General features: G+C 33.7%; 1 protein-coding gene across 2 annotated transcripts in view; it reads right to left on the bottom strand.

Moving 5' to 3' along the window:
• LOC143246346 (rifampicin phosphotransferase-like) overlaps positions 1–23,059 on the bottom strand; it is a 52,872-nt gene extending 29,813 nt beyond the window's left edge. Inside the window, exons 1-16 of one of the 2 annotated variants that reach the window (XM_076492908.1) lie at positions 22,864–23,059; positions 21,065–21,240; positions 18,108–18,367; positions 13,806–13,868; positions 13,526–13,636; positions 13,060–13,175; positions 12,608–12,663; positions 12,070–12,122; positions 11,541–11,659; positions 11,008–11,158; positions 10,597–10,655; positions 8,681–8,817; positions 8,125–8,231; positions 6,370–6,408; positions 5,477–5,604; positions 5,092–5,162 (exon numbers count right to left, since the gene is read on the bottom strand). In XM_076492908.1, the coding sequence (XP_076349023.1) occupies positions 5,092–5,162; positions 5,477–5,604; positions 6,370–6,408; positions 8,125–8,231; positions 8,681–8,817; positions 10,597–10,655; positions 11,008–11,158; positions 11,541–11,659; positions 12,070–12,122; positions 12,608–12,663; positions 13,060–13,175; positions 13,526–13,636; positions 13,806–13,868; positions 18,108–18,367; positions 21,065–21,240; positions 22,864–22,984 (1,767 nt within the window). In that variant the 5' untranslated portion in view covers positions 22,985–23,059. The remainder of the gene's footprint in view (positions 1–5,091; positions 5,163–5,476; positions 5,605–6,369; positions 6,409–8,124; positions 8,232–8,680; positions 8,818–10,596; positions 10,656–11,007; positions 11,159–11,540; positions 11,660–12,069; positions 12,123–12,607; positions 12,664–13,059; positions 13,176–13,525; positions 13,637–13,805; positions 13,869–18,107; positions 18,368–21,064; positions 21,241–22,863) is intronic. The other variant, XM_076492907.1, reaches the window with a different exon arrangement.
• Positions 23,060–23,620: the final 561 nt, after the last annotated feature.

Here is a 23,620-nt window from a genome sequence, read left to right as displayed (position 1 = left end):
GTTTGTTCTTGTGATTCTAGGGTTCGTACCAATCGAATTACATAATTAGGTCTAGATGTAGGCTTTTTCAGTAGCAGAAATGTACATACTTATTATAGGCGTGCTTCTAAGCTTTTCGATCTAAGCGATAGTTCGTAAGTATCAGTCAGTAGGCCTAAGTATACATGCAAGGCTTGCAAGCACTATCACAGAATCTACCTACGTAGTGCAAGATTAAGTAAAATTTTCATCACAACAGGTTGAACAGAGCATGAAATTCGAAAATATTACTCCCAAGCGTAAACTCCTGTGATCTAGATTTGGCAGGCCATTTGTAGCTTGTAGCTGCATCAATCTTATGTGTATATTGTGCGGTTTTCCTACGCCATTTGTACTTAAGCATGTCTAGCTGGTTTTATTGTCGAACGCCTTACTCTCCTTAGCTACTGAAGCCACTGACTATGGTGTACGTTTAGTGTACAGTTAATGACAGGTTCGGGCCGCTCGGATCCAGACGAGCTCTACATCACCCCCCTCCGCTCCCTTTAGTCTGAGCCTCAATTTTACAACAGGGCTCATTAGACCTGTGTTTGTGGCCATCATTAATCCATGAAATTTCAGATTATTACAGCCATATAATAAAGTGCTGGTTCTTTATGGTAAAATAACAATATATTCTCTTATCATAGATAGTATAAATTTATTGTTTCTTGTATAATTAGAACACAAAAGGAGCGATTTCAACGGCCTGAAGCCTCTACTTGAATTGTATTGCTAGTTTTTGTTTAGGTGTTTTTATTTAATAAACGTGCTTATATATATTATATCACAACGTGTTTGCCTTTTGATGAGCTTTAACAGGAATATAATATATTTATGATTGCTTAAGTATTTCTCGAGAAACTTGCAATTACTTGTGTTGTAATTAGCACACATTATTGTCCCAGCGATGCCCAGGCGGTCAGTCGGCTCGATAGTCACTGTGAAGTTCGCGCGTTCGACTTAAATACATTGTACAGTTCTGTCCTACTTCCATTCTGTTCTATCTTCGTTCGTTGTACGTTAGAGTTTTTCAATAAAGACTGTATTTTAGCCTGTTGAGTCATCTGGGAAACATATTCCAATTATGACAAGCAAGCGTCTGAAACTTTTCGATAGTAAACAGTTCTGCAAGCCAGTTACTAGTACTACAAGTGACAATGCAGATGCATATAATCCAACAACCTCAAGCAAAGGAATAGAAACTTGCCATACAGAGGAAATACGATGTTCATCAGAGGACGAGCCTGAAAATGGGAGTGTAACTATTGCACATCATGAACCACCAGATAGTTGTGAAACAAGTTCGTGCAGTAATTAAAAATCTGACACTACACAGATACACTGTGGAAAGCTATATCATCCAGACGCACAACTAATACCATGACAGAAAGTAAAATCTCAAAATATGAACTTCCAGGGCATGTGGTTTGATAAGTTCCCATGACTACACTTCGACAAATCAGATTCAAAAAGTCATATGCTTTCATTGTGCCAAGGCGGAAAATATAGGCCAGTGGAGTATACCTTGCAACTGGAAAAAGGCCAGATAGAAATTCAACGAACACCAATCCTCCTCTCAGCACAGATTCGCTATATCTCCAGAAGGTTCACTTGATGTAACTCCAGTGACTGCCTAGCTACATGATAGAAAAAAGAAGCAACAGGAAGAATACAAAAGAAGTCTAGCCAAAATATTCAGAAGTTTACGTTTCTTACTGCGTCAAGATTTAGCATTACGTGAACACACTGACACGGAGGGGAACTTCCTGCAGTTAATGAAGCTCCTGGAAGAGGAAGATTCTAAGTTGACGGCTTACTTGTCAAAGAAAACCACATTCACATCACCGCAGGCTCAGAATGAAATGATGGAGATGTTCAGCCATCAAATACAGAGGAACATAGCACATGAAGTGAAGCAAAGTAAAATCTTTGCATTAATGGTTGATAGCACTCAAGATGTTACAGGTGCCAAACAGGAAGATGTGTGCAATACGTAGATGAAAACCTTGAAGTCCATGAGACATTTCTTAGTTTGTACAGTGTTTCCAGTACAACTGGTGAAATAATATCCTCGACTATACTTGATGTACTGACTATACTCAATTTACCACTGTCAGGATTAAGAGCACAAACTTATGATGGAGCCGCTAACATGAGTGGTGCATACAGTGGATGCCAGGCAAAAATAAAAGAGAAGCATCCGTCAGTTTTGTTTTTCCACTGCAGAGCACACAAGGCTAATTTAATAATGCAACATGCAGTTGATACTTGTGAATGTTTTCGAAATTCTATCCAGTGGGTATATGAACTTGGTGTCTTGCTTCAGAGGTCAGGCAAATACAACACAATCTTTGAAAATATTGTATTGTTAGACAGCCACAATGGTCCAGTTAAATACATCCGCCCACTGTGTCCAACACGTTGGTTGTGCCGCCTATCTGTAATTACATATCCTAATGATCAGTATAGTGACATTGTTGGTTCTTTGTCTGAATTAGCAAACAAAAAATCAGATGTAGCAGTGAAAGCAAGAGGTCTGCTGGACAGATTTGACAAAGAAAAGACAGTTTTAGGATTGTTGATGACTCAGCATCTAATAGCTCCATTAAAGAAACTAAATCGTGCATTTCAAGACAAGTCAGCGACAGTATCTGGCATGATTAAAGCATCTGCAATGACAGTTGAGCAGTTGCGGGTATTGTGAACAGAGGAAAATTACAAGATATTTGATGAAGCTGAGAAAAAGACAACTTCCCTAGATCTTGTGCCTATTGAACAACCACGCATTCGCAGATCCCTCAGAGGGATCACAGGTGATGGCTCAGCACACCATTCTGCAACAGCTAGAGATTACTACAGAAGCCAATATTTTGAATTTGTGGACACAATCATAGAACATCTGACCACTAGATTCAATGCAGACAACAATGACTTGAGGCAATATCTGGCACTTGAGAACATGATCACATCTGGCAAGACAGACAACTCGGTTATAAACTTCGATCCAGAAATCTCTGCACAACAGCTCGAGTTTCATTTGCCCATGTTCAAAGGAACAACAAGAGCAGTATCTCTGAAAGTACCAAACTGCGAATGTGAACGCAGCTTTTCTGCATTAAGACGGTTGAAGACGTGGTTAAGGTCAACTATGTCTCAGTGCCGCCTCAACCATGTGGCAGTTTGTCACACTCACAAAGATGAGGTCCACAAGATAAATACAGAAGAGCTTATGAAAGAATTCATAAATAGATCATCACAAAGGAGGTCTACGTTTGGAAACATGTAGACTAGAGGACTAAAATGAATCTTACTTCAATGAAAAATATGAATAATTATGTGCTACATTGTATTGATGTGTAATTTTCAAGAGTTCGCAAAAACATTTTAATTATTTTCATCAAAACACATGAACAGTTTTTCAGTAGATATAAACTTATCAAGGGTAATTACTAATTTTATTAATATTTGAAAACGTAATTCATACAATGAAAGTTATTAGTAACCTTGTCAACTATAATGGTCATCTTTTATACTGTGCAGTGTGCAGGAATAAATTAATGTGGCAGTTAATTTATGACACATTTGCATTTATTCTATTAACATTTTGAAAACTGTTCACAACACCTCACTTATACAAACCTACATGGAAACCTTGAAGTATTGTGGCAACAAAATTACTCTGTGACTGCATGTAAACAGCTTTCAGGTTCACGTAATCAAAGATTACCAATTTGCAAATTGAACAGTTCATATTAGTGGTTGCAAAAATCATTCCCTCCATCGGGTGTAAAAAAATCTACGCCCTTGACTACTGGAATGCATATTTTTCAATAGTCAAAAGTATTTTGTGATTTTATGAAAACAACCTTATGTTTGAAATTCGAAAATAAACTACGAACCTATTTTAAATCAAGGCTTCCTTAAAAACAGCAATTTCCTTTAACTAGTATGGATAAATAGGCAGTTATGGAGATGTATTAAATTATCTTATACATGTGTCAGTACCTGTTCTAGCAAACATGATAAGCTTATCTGTATTCCCTTCATCCCCCGTACATCCTTCCTTAAATATTAAAACGTAAATATGAACGAAGTATCATGTTGAATTTGCTTTAATGTAATTCTAATAAAATTTGTAGGAATGTAATACCGTATTTATATTATGATATTGATGTGCGATATACTATAAACAAAATGCAATACTGTATTTATAGTGTGTAAAAAGAAAATAATCCACTTCCAGGTATCGAATTAAAAAAAATCACTCTGAGGAAAACAAATAGAATAAAATAAATTCGTTGACTTAACGTTAATCTGATTTTACTCATTGAGTATTACATCGTAAGCTTTAACCTTTTCACATAGTCTACTAATATACAGAAAAATGAATATTTTATACGCTAGGCCTACTATTTGCTTTTCCATGCAAAACATTTAATTCTACATACATTTCGTTTGTATGCGACATTATTCATTGCATATCTACTCATACGTCGCATATTTAATCTATAACTAAATAGATCTTTCTCTATTCTATGGCAGACAGCAAAATTTTATTTCAGGTGCTAGGCTTACTGATTGCTTTTTCACACACAACATTCTAATTCTACATACACGTCTTTTGTGTGCGAGGTGAAATGTGTGATGTATTAGTAGATGTATAATTAACGATCTGTTACTAAATATACCTATAATGTTGTATTCTAAATTAAATGTTAATTCATACTTACCAAAGAATGCCAAGTTTACCGATGCCATGTATATGTTAACAATAAAATTATCCGTCCTGCTGGCGGATCACAGACACATGTGTAAACATAAAATTGTTTTGCACATCTTCATGTGAAAAAACTGTGAACTGCGTAGTGAAAGCAACAAGCAAGCAAACAAAGAGATTTTGTATTGTATTAGATAGATAGATATATTAAAATAACTTGATGTCTAGAAATATTTGGCTACCCAATTACAATACAAACATCCTTATATAACTTAGCCAACTGTTATTTATCAAATAAAATTAATTACCAAAGAGAAACTAGACAAATATGTTCAAACTATTAACCTCCTTACTTGAGATAGTCCTCTGACACCGAGAACCGTTTCCATCTGCCCTGCTGCTGAAGTTTCACAACTATCTTCCCCTAGTTAAAAATATAACATGAAGCTGTGATGTTTGTTTGTTGTTAAGCACCAAACTATAGAAAAGGTACTATGGGTATTAAAATACAATCTTGAGCATTGTAACTCACTATTGAGTCACTATGATTAATCACTTGCTATGGCTTTATCAATGCAGTGTTATTTTCAATAATTCTAATACAGAACTTTTTTTCTAATATAGAAAAAAACATTAAAATCAAAGAAGCATTGATTGAGCTCTCACATACAGTTCATTTTGAAAAATACTTTTTGTTTAGGTCACTTTGATTCCATTAAGAGACACCAGCATCCATACCTACATCTGAAGATCGTACAGCTAATCGTAATTCATCTACATCTTTCGAGAAAGTTCTCTTTAATGCTTTGGACACTTCATCTTTCAATTCTTCTGTCAGTGGAGCTTTCAGGAAGTCCTCAGCTGCACTGTATAACAAACATAATGGTAATTGTTAAGCGTAGTAGACACTCATATTTACGTTTGTTAAACCATCCTCTTCGAGTTTCTAAATTCTTATTAAGGAATTATTGCAAGTTTAATCTCCTCTCAGTAGCTTGTAAAACAAACTCTAGACAGCACTTGCTGTGTAATAACTTTATTGATCACTTTCTCTTTTTATTTATACATTTATAAATGATAAATATTATTTCATACACAAAACGTGTATGTTAAAATAATCTAGAAATGGTTCATGAAACTTGCGTTTTAAATTACTGAGAACTCTTTGAAATATAGTTTTCATGATAAATAAAAGGTTATTTCTTAAAAATCGAATTACTTAGATATCTTATCAAAATATTCTCAACAAATATATCATAAGTGAAGAAAGCATCTTAATATCTGAAACATATACATTTGTTTACAGTTTAAAATTTCTCAACGTTTACAATGGAAGAACCTTTATGAAAGACATGCCTTTCAAACTTTTGAAAACCTGGGAGATTGATTTTATGACGATCTATGAGAGTGAATATGGGAAAACAAACAGTACTCTTTATAAAATGAGGGTTTAGTGCGAAGTTAACAGCGAGGTTGCGGAGTTCAAGTATATAAAACCTAATTTCCTTTTTCAATAGCATCATATTATTTATAGCATAATATAATTGATAACATGTAAAGTGATTGAGGCTAAAAAGGCATTACGGTAATTTTTGTCAACAAAAGTATCTTACATATCAATTCTCTCTTACCTGGCACTTGCCGTTTTGAGAATCTCTACGTTTTCCGCACTTGAAACATGTATACAAAAGAAAGGAAAGAAAAAGTGTATGTAGATGTAACAAAACAAGTTATTCATAAAACAATCAGAAATAAAGTTTGTAACATACTCTTAACATAACAAGTAGCACCATGTGATGCCTTATGCTTCCATATACATTCACATTACCTGTAAAACTAGAATGGATTACTTTAGTTAGTAAATAACCAATACTTATCACACGTGCTTTGCTTTAAATATTTGTTGTTCTTACAGAAATAATACTTTCTCTTACTAATAGAATTTGTGAATGTGTAAAGGTTTAAGGTTAACAAAGTGTTCGTGTTCATCTCAGTATACACTAGATGTGTATGAAATACTATATTTTAATGCACTAGGGTATGACGTCTAACCTTAGCCTAGTTTGAAATATCTTAAAATGTTGTAATTCATTAAAATTTCAGTAATTAGGTAGCTTATATCTTTAGAAGATGCGTTTCAAAATGTTGTTTAAATAAACTGCTTAATATTTTAATAGTGTTTTAATATTGCATTTAGACTGAGATCAGTTTGAATGTTTTTAATGTTATAATATATTAAAAACGTATTTTCATCAGTTATTAAATAGGATACAGTCTTTGATCGTGTCCTAAAATTTTAGTGAAGATTAGGCTACAACCTCTGAAGTACACCCTCGTGCAAATTAACTGAAAAAAAATGGTAATTTTACAATATTTTCAGCATGGCGGCCAGTGTAAGCTCGTTGGACCCGCCGATTTCCTTTAATAGTCATTTTTTCACACAGACGGCGTCATTAGCTGCGTTTTGCAGTACAGTCGATCTATTTTCGGGATATATGACGAAATTTTGAGGAATATTACGTCATTCGAAATTGCGTTAGAAGGGCAAGTCAAAAAACAACTTCTTACCAACTCAGTGAAGAAAAAACGGTATCAATGGAGTCTGAAATACAAGAACTGAACGCAAAAACAATGGAGAAAGGAGTTATTCAGTGATGAGACTCGTTTATTCGTACAGGGTCAAAGAAGTCTGTATGCTCGCAAATCTCCAAATAAGAAACTTCGAGAATCTTACATCAATCAGTTCGTAAAACATCCCTTGAAGATGTTTTGGAGCTTTTTAAGCTACTATGGCGTCGGAGGCTTACATATCATAGAAGGTATGATGCGTGGACCACAGTGCATCGAAGTTTCGCAGAGAAGAGTCGTTCCAGAATTGAAAAAGAAATTTCCAGATCGATCTGGCATTTTTCAGCAAGATCTGGCTCCGTACCAAACATCAAACCTTGTGAAGAATTTTATGACTACAACGCAAATAAAGGTGCTGGACTGACCTGGAAACTCTCCCAGACTTAAATCCTATTGAAAATCTTTGGGCGATTTGTAAAGAAAGACTTCGGGGAAAAGACTGTACTACGACAGATAAGTATATTGAGGCCATAATTGAGGTGTGGTTCCGCGATCCACAAATTAGTAAAGATTGCAGTTAACTCGTGGACTCGATGCCAAAGTGGATTAATGATCTTCTGAAAAATAAAGGCGGTCATAACATGCATTTATTTGTGAGTAATTTTTGGATTCTCAGAAATAAAACGAAAAAATTGAAAAAAAAATCGTAATTTTCCCGTCTTGTTTCAGTTAATTTGCACAATGGTGTAGTTACATGGTCATACAACAGACAGTGCTCTTATATGTAAACAATCAATCAATAAGAGTTCCTAAATTACCTGATAGCTTTCCACACAGTACTAAGAGCTAGTTCTAATTCAGGGTGTTCCAGTAGGTGGCGATGAAAGGCAGCGGTGGTTAAAACAATGCCATTAGGAACATGAAACTAAACGTCACAAAACTATATTTAAATACATTATTATGAAATAGTTGACGACTATTTATTAATATCTTATTTGATTACCAAGTGTCAAATCTCACATAAATTAAGTGTTAGAATTAACATATAAAAGTTATATAAACTTCCTCTAAGTTTGAAGAGATATACATTTTATACATTCCAGTACTCTGAATCCATGTTCAGTTATAAGCTAAATCTAAAAACATCGCATCAATGATGTTTAGCAACTTAATGCTACGGTTTTGAAAATTCTCTTTCAAACACTAGAATCCACTTTATCAGTAAAGTAGTAACTTCCAGCACTTAAAAATCACGTGTAAAAAACGAAAAGTTGTTATAAATAAACAACTTGCCTTAATACATACTGCTAGTTGAACACCATTTTAATCTGTGCATTATGAGAACTAAATAAAATCATATTAAAAACAGCTTGCCTTTGGAGTTTCATTGCTTAACTTCATTAAATATGCGAGAGACATTCCCTTCCCTCCAACTACTTCTGAACTCATACACAAAGGATCCGTCAAGCCCAGGACTTGAGGGATTACTGTATAATCGTTTAAGTGTATATCTGTAAGAATGAATATACTTTATGTAAATTTTATAAAACAACTTTATGATGCAGAGGTTTAATTGAGATTAAGGTAAAAAAAAAACAACCTTGTTTAAGTGTTAAAACTAATGGTGTACATATTTGTAACGTTTTGTTTGTTTGTAGTTTAATGCAAAGCTGCACAATGAGCTATTTCTATTATGTCCATCACAAGAATCAAAACCAAACTTTTAGCATTTTAATCCTTCATACACAGTTGACAGCATTCTGCAAAATTATAAAATCACCAGCATTTATTTTGAATTGTGTGTTCGTATTTTTTTAGCTGTGAAAAAAAACACACTAAAAGTGTCATTGATGAAATTTATCTGTACAAATGCGAAACTTACTAAAGTGGCGATATTTGATACATCATTATATACAAAAGACGACAAAACTAATTCATGCATAATCAAAGCAAACTAGTTACATTTTCTTTTTCATATACAAATATTCTGTGTACTCTTATCGGTTTGTTCTAACAAAAACTATGCAAGATGTTTTGCCTTTGAAGAATGTCAAATTAAACAATTATTGAGAAACATTTTCAAAATAACTGATGAAACGACTGTTTTTGCAAAAACGGTTACTTTTCTATCTTGTAAAACTATGAACAAGAGGTGTTAATGTATTAGTATTGGTAATAATGTCTGCAACTTTAAAAGAAATGCATATAAAAGTTTTTAATGGGAGGTACTAGTTAACCGAATGAAATACTTGTAGTTATTGTTGTTGTACAGCTGTTGAAGACTTCAGAAAACTTATTTAGAAGGCTGACACTAGATAAGATAAAAGTAGCACCGATATGTAAGGGTTAAGTTTTCTTATGATGGTTGTAGCACAGTATCTATTGTACCAACAACATTAAAGTCTTTACTCGACAACGCCCCGAGGTGACCCAACAAGAAGTCGGAAAGCTTGTAACATTAAAAACCTGATTTTAATATTCACAGTGGGAAGATCATACAGCTGAGTTTTTTTTTGTTGTTGTTTTTTTTAATTTCGCACAAAGCTTCTCGAGGGCTATCTGTGCTAACCGTCACTAATTTAGTAGTGCAAGACAAGAGGGAAGGCAGCTAGTCATCACCACCCACTGCCAACTCTTGTACCAGCGAATAGTGGGATTGACCGTCACATTATAATGCCCCCACGGCTGAAAGAGCGAGCATGTTTGGTGCGACGGGGATTCGAACCCACAACTCTCAGATTAAGAGTCGAACGCCTTAACACTCTGAGCCATTCCGAGCCAGCTGATAATGTAGCTTAAGATTGACAAAAAACTAAAAAATACTCAGAACATATTAGCTTAATAAGGCAATAATTATGTCAAATTGTCTGAAAGTTTTTGCGCAGAAAATAAAATAATTATCCATTCTAACTGCCCCTTACGTAGTGTGACGAATAATTTGCTACAAATTGATCATGCTCAGTGTTATGGTTTCTATGATTAAACATCACTTCTATTGAAAGTTTCATTGTAATGATTTAAATATTGAATCACTTTAGTACCCATGTACCTCCAGGGAGAGCTTTCCCCATATATTAATATGTCTTTGTGAAGTCATGCATTGCATATGTGAAGACATTGCTGCTTCAGCAAGTCAACCCGGGCAATTGGTATACTGTATTATGTTGCAGTTCTAGGTTACAGTTATCCATAGCTTTGAAAAGTATTGTTCTGTTTAAATTATTAAATTCGTTATTTAATAAAATTTGTTTTAAAAACATACTGACTTCAAGGTAATAATAAGAACTTACCTTCACCAAAGAGCTGGCTTTGTACTTGACATTGTCCCTTTGGCCTCTGTACTTCGTTTCTATTGATAAAAAGTTAACATGTATCAAATTTGCATAATACTCAGATGATTTAGAGGGAAATGGCAAACTTTATTAAGTTGTGAAAGTTTGTAGCTTATTGTAGGTTATTGTGAAAGAAAAGAAAAAATTACACAAGCATAATGCATGCATAGATGGAAGAATAAAATGTAATTATTCCAAGTAAAGACAAACAGAATTATAATATTTTACCATTATCAAACTATATCTATAAATAAATACCGAAAATTCGAAAAATGTATGTATACTAAGTATTTAAGTAAGTTCTAAACAGCTTTCTCTATTAACACTTTGTAATACTACATGAAAAAAGTATTAAATAGGAAAAGCTACCTTTCACCATACTCCACAATGCCTCTACCCTTCTCTCCACCTATTAACAAACTTGCTAATCTAGTATAATGTCTATGTTCCCATTGATTTCCTCTATAGGTAAAGAAATCTTCCTCTTCCAGTGTAACGTTTACAGTGTACAATTTGTTTCCTGTTAAATACGTATATCAATTATTATATGTTTTACAGAAATGTTGTAATGTTTTATGAACAGGAATAACAATCCAATTCTATTATTTAATTGTGAAATTACATATAGTAAAGATTAAAAATTAGACGATATATCGTAACAATAAAATCACCGACATAAATATTACATTTGTGCAACAGGTCAACGGTAATAAAAGAAAGTTTTGCTTAATGACGAGAAACCTACTTGAAATCGAAATGTATCTCAGAACAGCTGGTATGAATATTAACAGTTTTATCAATAAAAGTGTTAATATCCATTCCTGCTGTTTCGAGATACAAAAGAAAGTTTTGCTTTAACTTCGTGCGACTACATATGATACTATATTAGAACAAGGTCTTACCTGCCAGGCATGTGACAGTCCACTCAGGCAAGATTTCTTCAGTTGGAGGTAAGGATAAATCACAGTCTTGCAATGGATGAATTTTATGATTTGGAAGAGCTATATACCCACAGTGCAAACTGAAACAGAATGGCAAGTTTATATTTCATAACTTGGATCATGAAAGTTAAACATTATCAACAACTTCTGTTGCTGCATAGATAATAGACTATAATTGAGCAAGCTATTACTCTTTATATTGCAAAAATAATAGCAAATTGTTATCTTCAAAATATTTTCATAACATAAAATTAAACGGAATCTGTTTAGCTGGATGTTTACATAATTATTAAAATAATTTATTTCTTTTTTAAATGGAAGCTGGAGAACAAACAGAAGAACTAAGACATGTGCAAAAAAAAATGTCATGGAGGCCTAATTTTCAATTATGTCGATGGATGACAATTTAGCTTCCAAGATATCGTATTATTAGTCAAAGATAATGGTTGCTTTTATTATCATTGAATACGATGCAGATGTCATTACTTACTGAGTAGAAAACCGAGGTAAAGGTACAAGGCTGATGTTGAACGTCATACCATCCTATAATCATCACCAAACGATAAAGAAATCAGTTAATGACAACGACTACGAATTTTACATAAGATGTTGTGCAAAATTAAAAACTTTTTGAAAAGTAAAATTGTTTATATAAATAGTCCAGTAGTTTATGAAATTCTGCATCAACATGAGATTTATAAATAACAATATTTCAGATAAAACAAAAAAGTCAAAATAAAACAAAGTTAAAAGCTATTCTGGATGTTATCTTGAATACTCATAGCTAAAATAGGAAGGATATATTTTAATTTTTCATTACGTTTATTTGACAAATAATATTCATATATTAAAAAAACTACTTTGAAATATGTCATTGAATCACCCAATAGTACCTAATATCTGAAATACACGTCTTTATGCCGGTGAACAATAGTTAACTAAATAGTGGGTACCTAAAAATACAGATGTTTATTGTATAAATTATTCTGTGTTAACTTCAGCTGTAAATATATATTTAATCAACTTACCTTCATATGACCATATACATGTATGTAACGGTCATAAGGGATCTGGTCCAGTGAATCTAGAAAATTTTAAACATGAAACTGTATGAAAACCTTTTTTTATTGGATAATTATTTAAGAACATTAAGGTTTTATTTTAAATGGTTAAGCAAGAAGTATATTTCACTAACAAATTTTTAATCATGGTACTTTACAATAAATATTAGCATGCAGTGCTGAATAAATTGGTAACAAAAGTTATAAACAAGAACATTTCAATTCAGTGTATTTGAAATGGATACAGCTGTGAATAACCTTAAGCTGGATTACATTATGTAATTTTTATCAATATAATAAGTGTACATACATACACACATAGACATATCTACACACAAACATCCATATTACGAAGAGTGCATAGCATATTTTGCTTCAGAATATAAAAGAAACTAACTTAAAATTTCAAATAAACTTACTACTCTCTCTAGTTTTTAATCCCCAAAGCAACATTTCCTTTTCATCTTGATCTCCAAAGATAACCGTTCCTTTCCACTGGCCCCATTGATCATAGCGGTCTTGAGATTCTGTGATTCTTTAAAAATACCTTTTTATATTGTTTTGGATATTAGTTAATTTGTTTAAATTCTTTATACTCTGTTGTATTTTCACACAGTTTTTTAAATAATTAAACTCAATTATTTCTCAATGTACTAAGATAATTAGCACGTCCCTTTCATTGACGTGTTATAATGACGTAATTGTTAGTATTTTCCGACATAAACTTTTGATGGAAAAACGTGAACATTTTGCAAGTCTCAATAATTACAAGTTTACTCGAACGTATGCATATGTGAAGATATTGATGTCAACATCATACTAACAGTTTTTAATTAGCAAATATTTTTAAGAGATCGATTTTATGCAATTAAAATGTAAACTAACCTTTCATAAGAGGGAAATCCTTGCTTCCATGTACCAAATCCTACAGCCTTACTAACAAGCCTAGGACAGAAGTCGATCTTGAAGTCAAATGGCAAACTTGTTACAGCCCAACTAAAATGAAGAAATTGTTACAAATAATGTAACAATTGCGAATGAACTCTTTATTTCAAAATAATTATTATCGTAAAACAAGTTAAGTTTATTTGATTGCTGTTACTGTCAGATTCACGTTATCATTTTTTTCTAAAAAAAGTAAATTATATATAACTAAAACACTTACATGAAAGAAAACTTTACATGTACATCCTCCTCTTGAACCTGAAGTCCAGTTGGAGTGATTTTCCTATTGGTGACAACAGTAAACAGTTACAAGGCTCATATATCAATCACGGTCGTTTATTGTATATATTTCAAAACCAACTTATTCATTGGGACAATACAAGTTTTCATACGTATACATCAAATTAATTCCCATATAGCGAAAATGTTACGGTAAATTACGAGGGCGTGCGATGTTTTTGCGTTGAAATTTTTTACATGTCCTGCAGTAATTTCTGAACGATAAACCGAAAATATCTTTTTCTTCATCACGCATAGATTTTTAACAAAACGTCGTATGTACTTTTACATAAGTAAATTGTTTTAAATTGAAATCTGGTCAAAATTTCTTATTCTTAAAATGTTGACAATCACTGGCTATAGATTTCTCTAAACCAATCGCCACGTTAGACTTTTATAGATCGTTCTAGAAACCATGAATAAACAAAGAATAAAAAATGTTTATTGTGGTAAACGAAATAATTTGGTCTAAGTGAGAGTTTTTTTTGTTATTGTTGGTTTTTTTTGTTTTTATCTTTCCAACTTATAAAATATCCATTATTACAACACAATCAACTTTTATGGAGTTTAAATTCGCAGGACCTGTGTTATTTTGTGCTGAATTGTAATATTATAAGCCGATCTACACGTCTGTCCGGGTTATGAATTTAAAAAAGAAATGTGGAGGTGGATGCTATGATAAACAGTAGAAAAATCCTGATTTTCACACAGTTTATATATGACATAACATTATTACGGTATTCATTATTACTTCAATTATTATTAAATTATTTAAATTTTTGTTATAAGTTTCAAAAACAATATTTATCCAATTGAAACATGGTATACACTGTTTGATTGTCAGGGTGACTGAAGAGATAGCGGCCTAATTAGTGGAGGTAGGAAAGAGTACTTTCTCTTAATTGTACTCAACACCCTGCTCCGTATTCCTCCTTGGGTGTTTTATGCGATTACTTAGTCGAGGGTCATCGGCCGCATAAGTGTTTTACGGGTCGAACTTGAGGAGTCATGAATCAAACTAAAAAGTGGAGTATATCTCAAAATACGGCTCCTCATATCAGCCTTGCAATGTCTGTTGGAATAAAATATTCAACAGAGTTTGTGTGTTATTGCAATAGTGGGAGCTATTTCTCCCCTTTACATTTATTCTCTACAAATGATCCCAGGTAGGTTTTATATAGTTTTGTAAGAGTTCTAAACATTAAAAAAAGTAAAAATATTATATGAAAATCAAGAACGAGTAGATTTGTGACAAAAAGGATGGTCTGACCTTCTGGAACAAAGTATAGGCCTTCTGATTAAAAAAAAAAAAAAAAGGTTAACTATGCCCCTTACAATGAATTATTTTAAGGTCTCTTGAAACGTTTTATCGTTTATACACTTCGAGACACTCCACGAAAATGTTTAACACGCAATGCGTTAAGTGCAATCTTCCCTTTAGTAATACCATCTCTTCAATCATGCATAGCTACGGGACATCATCACTGTCAAATTAAATCATCCACCTGTCTCAACAACATTTTTTATCTTTCTCATAAACCAACCACTTGGTGAAGCGCCTTTATATATTTCAACAAATATATTACTAATCAAAACAAATGGCTAGGCACATAACTAATGGGAAATTCTACCAGTCGTTTCAAAATAATTCGTTTACATATGTATACACTCGTCTGCACTAAAGTTACTACGAATTTGTTTAAACGTTTATTTCATATACTGTAAAAATCTAACTTTACGAATTTGTTCGTCTCGCTTTAAAATATTTCCGAACGATCGCGCTTTTTTAATTTTTCTCTTACAGTCTCGTAAACAATCACGCGTAACTAACCATTGGGACTGTTATACGTATCAGTTTCTTACGCTTCCAATCGCTATAAACGTTTCCTCTTACACATTCTCGAAAATCAGAGTTTCGGCATCGTGGGCTTTCCTTTATATTTATTGATTTCACTGCCAGGACATAATAACACTGCAGAACAAGGTTTTTGTTTCTTTAACACTGTTGGGTGTTCCTTATAGATTTTTGGTTGCTGATTACGAAAATCACATCCAATTTGCCCATCACGTACAGTTTCATGGAAATCTTGGTTTCACCAGGACATTGTTACAATGGAAAAACGATATCAGGGCAACTGAAATCCGTCAATACTTGCTGACTACTGTTGGACACTGCAACGTGATGCACCGGACATTGAATACAGACGAAAATCAGGAGCAAAACATTTAATTATGTTGAACTTAATAGCGAATTAGAAACATAAACGCAATTAAATACGTTATTGCCGGTAAACAGTTAACTGTCTATTTCTCAGAGTTCCTACATGATGAAGCAAAACCAAAACTACATTTGTTTGTACCCACCAGGTACGTGTCATAATCAGCAAAACTTTTCACAAAAGTTGTTGTGCAGTGTAATTGGATGTTCAGTACAAAAATGAGTGCATATCCATTATTAACACTTTTTTTTGCATGAATCCGACAAAGGAAGTTTTAATGATAGCTTTTGTTCAGACTGACCATTAAAAAAAAAAAATAAACATTTTCTCATATTTCGCTAACAGCACACAGCTTTTTATTGAATATTTGTAAATCCCGAAATTAATCTATTTGGTGTAAAGTTATGCAAATATGTAAACGTAATGACAGAATAAGCGATTACTGTGTTTTCACTGGAGAAGCAGTTATTAAAAATCTTCCCTAGAATGCAACTGTTTGGTTCATTTGTTTGTTCCGTTTCACTATTTCACCCAAAACTGCACAAGGGATTTCTGTTATAGCCGTCCCTAATTTTGAATTGACAGCCTAAAAGATAAAGATGTCAGTTACTCAGTAGTGCCTAACGCCAAGCTCTTGCTTTTATCTTAACTGGTCAAATAGTGGGATTTGATAATTTGGTTATCTTGGTTGTAACGTACCCTCCAAATCAATGGTCGGAAGGCGATGTCGCAGCAACGGAACGTAAGCCAATATTATTTGGATATACTGTTCAAGTACATAATAACTATTCTAAGCCTCATCTTATATCTTGAAAGAAAAGTGTGTTTCATCCACACAAAGACACGTTCGAAAACGTTGGAATTCAAATGTGTATTTTCACGTGCTTAAAATCTTTTTCTCTACTATAGTGCTCACTGTCATATTCAAAAGTGTATTATATGCTATACCACACATACACACGTTATTATAACTAACAGATATGTCGCTCTACGAGTAGCTATTTGTGCTAGCAATTACTCACAGTATTCATACCTTATTGGAAAACATTTAGAGAATTGTGAACATTTTCAAAATAAGGAATTTTCTAGGAAGTAATGCACAGGAAAAGTATTCGGATTGTGCGTATATGAACTGTAATGCTTTCATACATTAAAAGTGAAAAGTTATCGAAAAACATTACAGTTCTTTAAGATCTACATTTTTAGTACTTATTGATACATTACATTAACAATGATATAGTCATTACTCAAACTCATGTTCAATCCCAGTGAACTGGTTTGGTTTGAATTTCGCGCAAAGCTACCCCAGGGTTAACCTAAATTAACAGTATAAGACAAGAGGGAAGACAACTAGTCATCACCAACAACAGCCGAAATCTTGGAAACCTCTTTTACCAATTAATAGTGAGATTGACCATAACAATATAACGCCCCCACGACTGAGAAGGCGAGCATGAATTTGAATAGCCAAAATGTGAAATATTTTATGGACTTTTTATTGAACTATATGGCGTCACACGATTTATTATTTCGTTCACGTAAGTAGATACGCTACGTTCATTGTGGTAAGATAATGCTGCTTCAGCAATCTTTATAATAAAAGATATATCACTGGTTACGAGAGGATTAACTGATAATTATCAATGACTTCAAAACAAATGGCTGTTGGTTTGTTTTGAATTTCGCGCAAAGCTACTCGAGAGCTATCTGCGCTTGCAGTCCTTAATTTAGCAGTGTAAGACTACAGGGAAGGCAGTTAGTTATCACTACCCACCGCCAACTCTTGGACTACTCTTATCAACGAACAGTGGGATTTACCGTCACATTATAACAACCCCACGGCTGAAAGGGTGAGCATGTTTGGTGTGACGGGGATTCGAACCCGCGACTCTCAAATTACAAGTCGAACGCCTTAACCACCTGGCCATGCCGAGCCACCTAAACAATGGGAAAATTAATTATTTGTTTTGCCGATATTAGTTTTTTTATATAAAGATAAAAAACAGAGCATAAAAAATATTTACCTTAAAAGTCCATTATAAGATATTCTCCAGTTTCGAAGTGGATTAATACATTTTATTCGAATCCCAGCTGCTACAAAAGCATCTTTCTCTTTGTATACAACGTTAGTTTCTGGGTGAATCGGAAGTTGATACAAAGTATTTGTTTCTGCATGTTTCAAATGAAGTTGGACTTCTGCTTCATCACTTCCTCTTCTGACGACACGTAGAACTATGGTGTCGCCAGCGCTGTTAACTCCGCAGAAAAATATTTCATCGCTATGCTGAAACAAATTGCATTACTATATTAATGATAAAATCAAGTCCTTGTTCGTTTCTTGTAACACTCTTTGTTAGAGTCTTCCAATAAGGGGCAGGTGTGGATTAGTTGTTAACCTGACCAGGCTGCATACAAACAAAGGTCTAACGCTCGCACCGAAATGCTGCTAAACATTTTCCACACATTCGGCTGTGGTACTTAAAATTGTGTTGTTGTTTTCTTTTATGGCAAAGTCACATTGGGTTATCTGCTAGGTTCACCTAGGAAAATCGAACCCCTGATTTTAGCGTTGTAAATCCAAAGAATTATCACTGTCGCAGCGGAGAACGAGGTGCTTAAAAGAGTGATAAAGTGGCAGATTCTGCTGATAAGCTTCCTTTCCTGCATAACGGGGGATCTTGCAACAATAACGCGCAAACAATAGACCCTCGGATTCATGATTCCCCTTGGAATAAGTATAGAAGTAATTAGAGATTAATCAAGAGCTTGAATCTCTTAGAAATCGTAAGAAGTGGTGTTTTGAACCCAAAAATAATCAGTGAATATTTTATGATAGTTGAGCGACTTGCTGTCGCCATTCTAACCGAGTCGGTTGGCAGAAAAATATATTCAGATTATTGTTATCCTTGAAGCATAAATAAATTACCAGAAAATAAGTATTTGTTAGTACAACTATCTTTTTTATAAATATCTATTTTTATATTGTTTTCCTAATTTTATGGTCGAACATACAGTCCTGACTCATTTACAACTAATCGTGAGAAATTTTTGTTAGTCCGAATACACGTTACAAAACAATGATTTGTGAGCATAGTTATATTTCTCCATACCCCCATTTTCCACTAAAGCTGTAATTTTAAATAACGTTTTTGTTATTTTGTTTGGGTTCGAAGAATGGCTTCAGTTAGGCAGTTAAATAATTTATTTTTAAATTCCATTGAGTATTGCATGGGTAGTCGTTTATACTTGCTTATTTAATATTTTCGTACGAGATTATATACAATGGCTATCTGCGCAGAGCCATTCCTAACATGTAACTGATAAAGTAAAAGAAAGACAGTTAACAGCAACACCTGTCAATAACAAGATTTGACTGTCAATATCACTGGGCACCAAACGTCTTAAACGTCGGACCGCGTATTTGCAGCAACAGGACTCGATTTGTGACCATTAGTGTACCCCGCTGGTAATTCTACGAATTTACAACGCTAAAAACAGGGGTTCGATTCTCCTAGATGGACACAACAGATAGCCAGATATGGCTTTGCTACAAGAAAGCATAAACACACACACGACCATCAGTGTCACCCCTTCAATCCAAGTTAGGTGTATCTGCGACTTACAACGCTAAAAACCAGGTTTCATTACACGTGGCAGACAGAGTATACAGGTAGCCCAATAAATAGTTCTGTGCTCAAGAACAACCAAATAAATGATCCCAAGATTCTAATTTCAGGTACGCTAAATTGCTATTACTAGTAAAAAATTAAAAGGGCAATCACAAGTTCTTTCATTCCTTATAAGATATTAAGAAAAGAATAGAAGTTTATATTTTTTATACATACAGTTGTTTTTAAGAGGAAGTTGCTGAGGTACTTGTCGCCGTTGCTAATTCTGAACTGGCGACAAGCGATTTAAATGGCTACAACCATCACCAGTTCTTAGGTTAATCTTCACCAATGCAAAGCGTGATGGATTGATAGATTATAACACCTCCACAAATGAGAGGACTAACGTGTTTAGTGTCTGGTTGAAATTCTCAGACTCAAAATTTGTAAATAAAGCTCTCTAACCGCCATGCCAATAAAATTATGGGTATTTATTATAAATGATTTACCAAATACTAATTCTTGCTCTAATCTTAATATTAATGTTGCATTTTTTTCTTTAACACATTAATGCATACTTTGCGATAGCAAAAATTTTTAATACATTAGCGGTTTCTGCGGAATCTGAACACTTAACTTCTGTCGGTTCAGGAAGACCCTAGATTTAGCTCCGTTACGTTATGAGAGAATCATTGCAAAACCGGATTAAGTAGCCCCGTGAGACTGAACAAATGTGTACTCCGAAGGTATGCAATGTGCGTTAATAAAAAAAATAGGTGTATATTGAAGGTATGACTGAACTATCAAGTGATACGTTGTATAATTTGCTTTCAGGCATTATTACTTTGAGGTATAATTAAATAATGTAAATATTACGTCTTTCGTGAATGCACGGGTTAAATTCGACGTTTAACTTCTTAAACATCAATAAAACAATGTTACGAAACACTACTCATCTTTCAAAACTATGATAAATCATTAGAAGTTTTATTACGTTTAGTTAAGCCCCCGCCGTGCGTGCAAATAGTTTTGCACTGCGTGATTTTAATTGTTTGTTTTGGAATTTCGCACAAAGCTACTCGAGGGCTATCTGTGCTAGCCGTCCCTAATTTAGCAGTGTAAGACTAGAGGGAAGGCAGCTAGTCATCACCACCCACCTTGGGCTACTTTTTTACCAATGAATAGTGGGATTGACCGAACATTATAACGCCCCCCACGGCTGGGAGGGCGAGCATGTTTGGCGCGACTCGGGCGCGAACCCGCGACCCTCAGTTTACGAAGCGCACGCCTTAACGCGCTAGGCCATGCCGGGCCCACGTAATTTTAATACAATATTGATTCCAAATTTGTTAATAGTTTTAGCTTATACGGACCTTCTTCACGCATCTGGGGTTTTCTAAGTTTCTTTCGTCTTCAGATGCTGTGATTCCAAACTTCACCGGCCCCTGAGAGTAATCGGTTGTGATGTCTACAAGTCGTCGTTTTAAAATGTTGCGTTTCAACAACAAATATAGAAATACTAAAATGTTTTTCATATGGAAAAGAACACCTGGAAGAAAATATAAAACGGTAAAGAACATTTCGAATATTTTGTTGTTCAACCATTTAAAGGTAACAGTAACTTCAAACTAAAATTGCGAAATGTAGATTTAATCATCCATTTTTATATGAATTTGTGGTTGGATTTACTTGTTTCACGATAGTAGTTACCTTTATCTTCAATAATTGTTTGTTTGTTTGTTTGTTTCGAATATTCTTGTTACCTCTAAACTAGCTAGTTTCTCATTTTGAACCAATAGACTATAGACCCAGTCCGTAGCATCTACTGCCAATATGAGAAGAACAGTTATAAAGTAGTGGGAGTTAATTGTTACTACTATTATTTTGATAACACATCTACGATCTCAAAGTGCAAAACGCGATTTTGCTGTAAGTGGATGTGAACCGTAGAATCACTAATTTACAATTTAGAATTTCGTATTTTTCCTACTCTGATACCTAAAACCTCAATTCGAAGATGATACCCGTTTTTATCCATCACGTACAAAGTTTTCACAAAACTTTATACGTCCTTTGGGTTTTACATAAATAAATCATTTGCATTGAAATCCGGTCACATTTTCTTATGTTTAAAATTTTGACAACCATCGGATGAGAATGACTATTCGTTTGACGTCAGTGGTCTTCCCTGTTTGTCACTTTGTTTGTTTATTTCTTAACAAACATAAAATGTTAAAAAAATGTTGATTATAGTACACAAAATAATAATTTATATATGTATATATGTAAAAACGGTTTGTATGGGTAGAGGAAAACTGGTCATCAATGATTAAAATAATAATTTGATTTAAGTAAGAGTTTTTAATTCTCCAGGACATGTAAAACATCCTTACATAAGAAAATAAAATAATTTTCAAAATCTGTATAGCAGAATTATAAAACGTCCGTTATTAAAACCAAAACAACTTCTGTGAAATTTAACTTTTCAGGATTGGGTACTTTATCAGTAAGTCAAAGTTTTATACGATGCTCAATGAACGTTTCATTTTGAAATTTGTGTTTGTTTTAAAAGTTTAAAATAACTTAAGAACTTTCAGATGCAATATGAATATGGTAAAAAGCAAAATTAAAATCATACAGTTGTGTTAATATCATGTTTCTATGGGGAATGGTGCTTTTAAGTAAAATTTATTAAAACAATATGGAAGCATTTCTACAAAGGTGATTGGATTTACTTCCTAACGTCCCAAGGTGACCTCCAACACAAGGTTTTTCGTTCTTAAAACAAAAATCCCAAGTAATATTACTCTAAACGTAAATATAAAAACAAAGCTTAATCTGCACACAAGAATTACAAATCTGTAAATATCTAAAAAGATATTTAAAGATTTATTATAATATTTATACAAAATTATCTTAGATAGTACCAAAATAAACTGAAATAAGGACAGAGGTTAAGCACGTGGAATGAGCAATGGATACGACATAAACTATTCATCACATTTTTTAATATGTGAATATTAATGCTACATCTTTGATTAATCGCTTAAAAAATCATTACTTAAACATTTTAATCTCAACTCAACCATAATTTAAATGCCATTCCAGTATATTATTCAGATAAAGCAAAACTATTAAGAGATAAAAATTATTATGTAATTTCCACACTTACTTTTAGTTTCAGGTTTATTTAGAACGCGTCCATGTTTCCTGAAACATTTACAATTTATTTTGTACAGGATTACTAATGGAAAACTCAAAACGTCAATAAAAACTTCCAGTACTGAACGCATGATGTTTTCTTGGTCACCTTACTCAGTCTTGACTCAACTTAACCGAATATTTATTTTCAGTTCAGTAAGTAAACTAATCACTGCCCTCGATGAAGATGAATCACATGACACGTCATATTTGGCCTTGACTTTAATGACTCCCTCTTTCAACACAGCGATATCATATCAGTGACTTGTTATTTGTCTGGGGGTTGTAATACCAGTCTTTCAACTACCTGAAGATTCAGAAGAGCAGAATGTGAACTTATTTAAAAGATTTGCAATAGCAACTCGGAGGCCTGGAAACTTCTAAGGAAAATGCAGTCCATAGTAATCTCCAACCATGGGCATAATGTTTCGTTTTCAGTTCAAAGGTGTGCATTCAGAAACAGGTAAGTTCCCTGCATGGCCAGGTGGTTAAAACACTTGACCCATAATCTGAGAGTCGTGGATTCGAATCCCCATCGCACCATGCATGCTCGCCCTTTCAGCAGTGGGGTCGTTATAATGTTCGGGTCAATCCAACTATTCGTAGGTAAAAGAGTAGCCCAAAAGTCGGCGGTGGGTGGTGATGACTAGCTGCCTTCCCTCTAGTCTTACACTGCTAAATTAGGGACGGCTAGCGCAGATAGCCATCGAGTAGCTTTGTGCGAAATT

The sequence above is a fragment of the Tachypleus tridentatus genome, chromosome 3 (genome assembly GCF_004210375.1).
Source record: "Tachypleus tridentatus isolate NWPU-2018 chromosome 3, ASM421037v1, whole genome shotgun sequence".
Lineage (NCBI taxonomy): Eukaryota > Metazoa > Arthropoda > Merostomata > Xiphosura > Limulidae > Tachypleus > Tachypleus tridentatus.
This window is presented reverse-complemented; position numbering and strand designations above follow the sequence as displayed.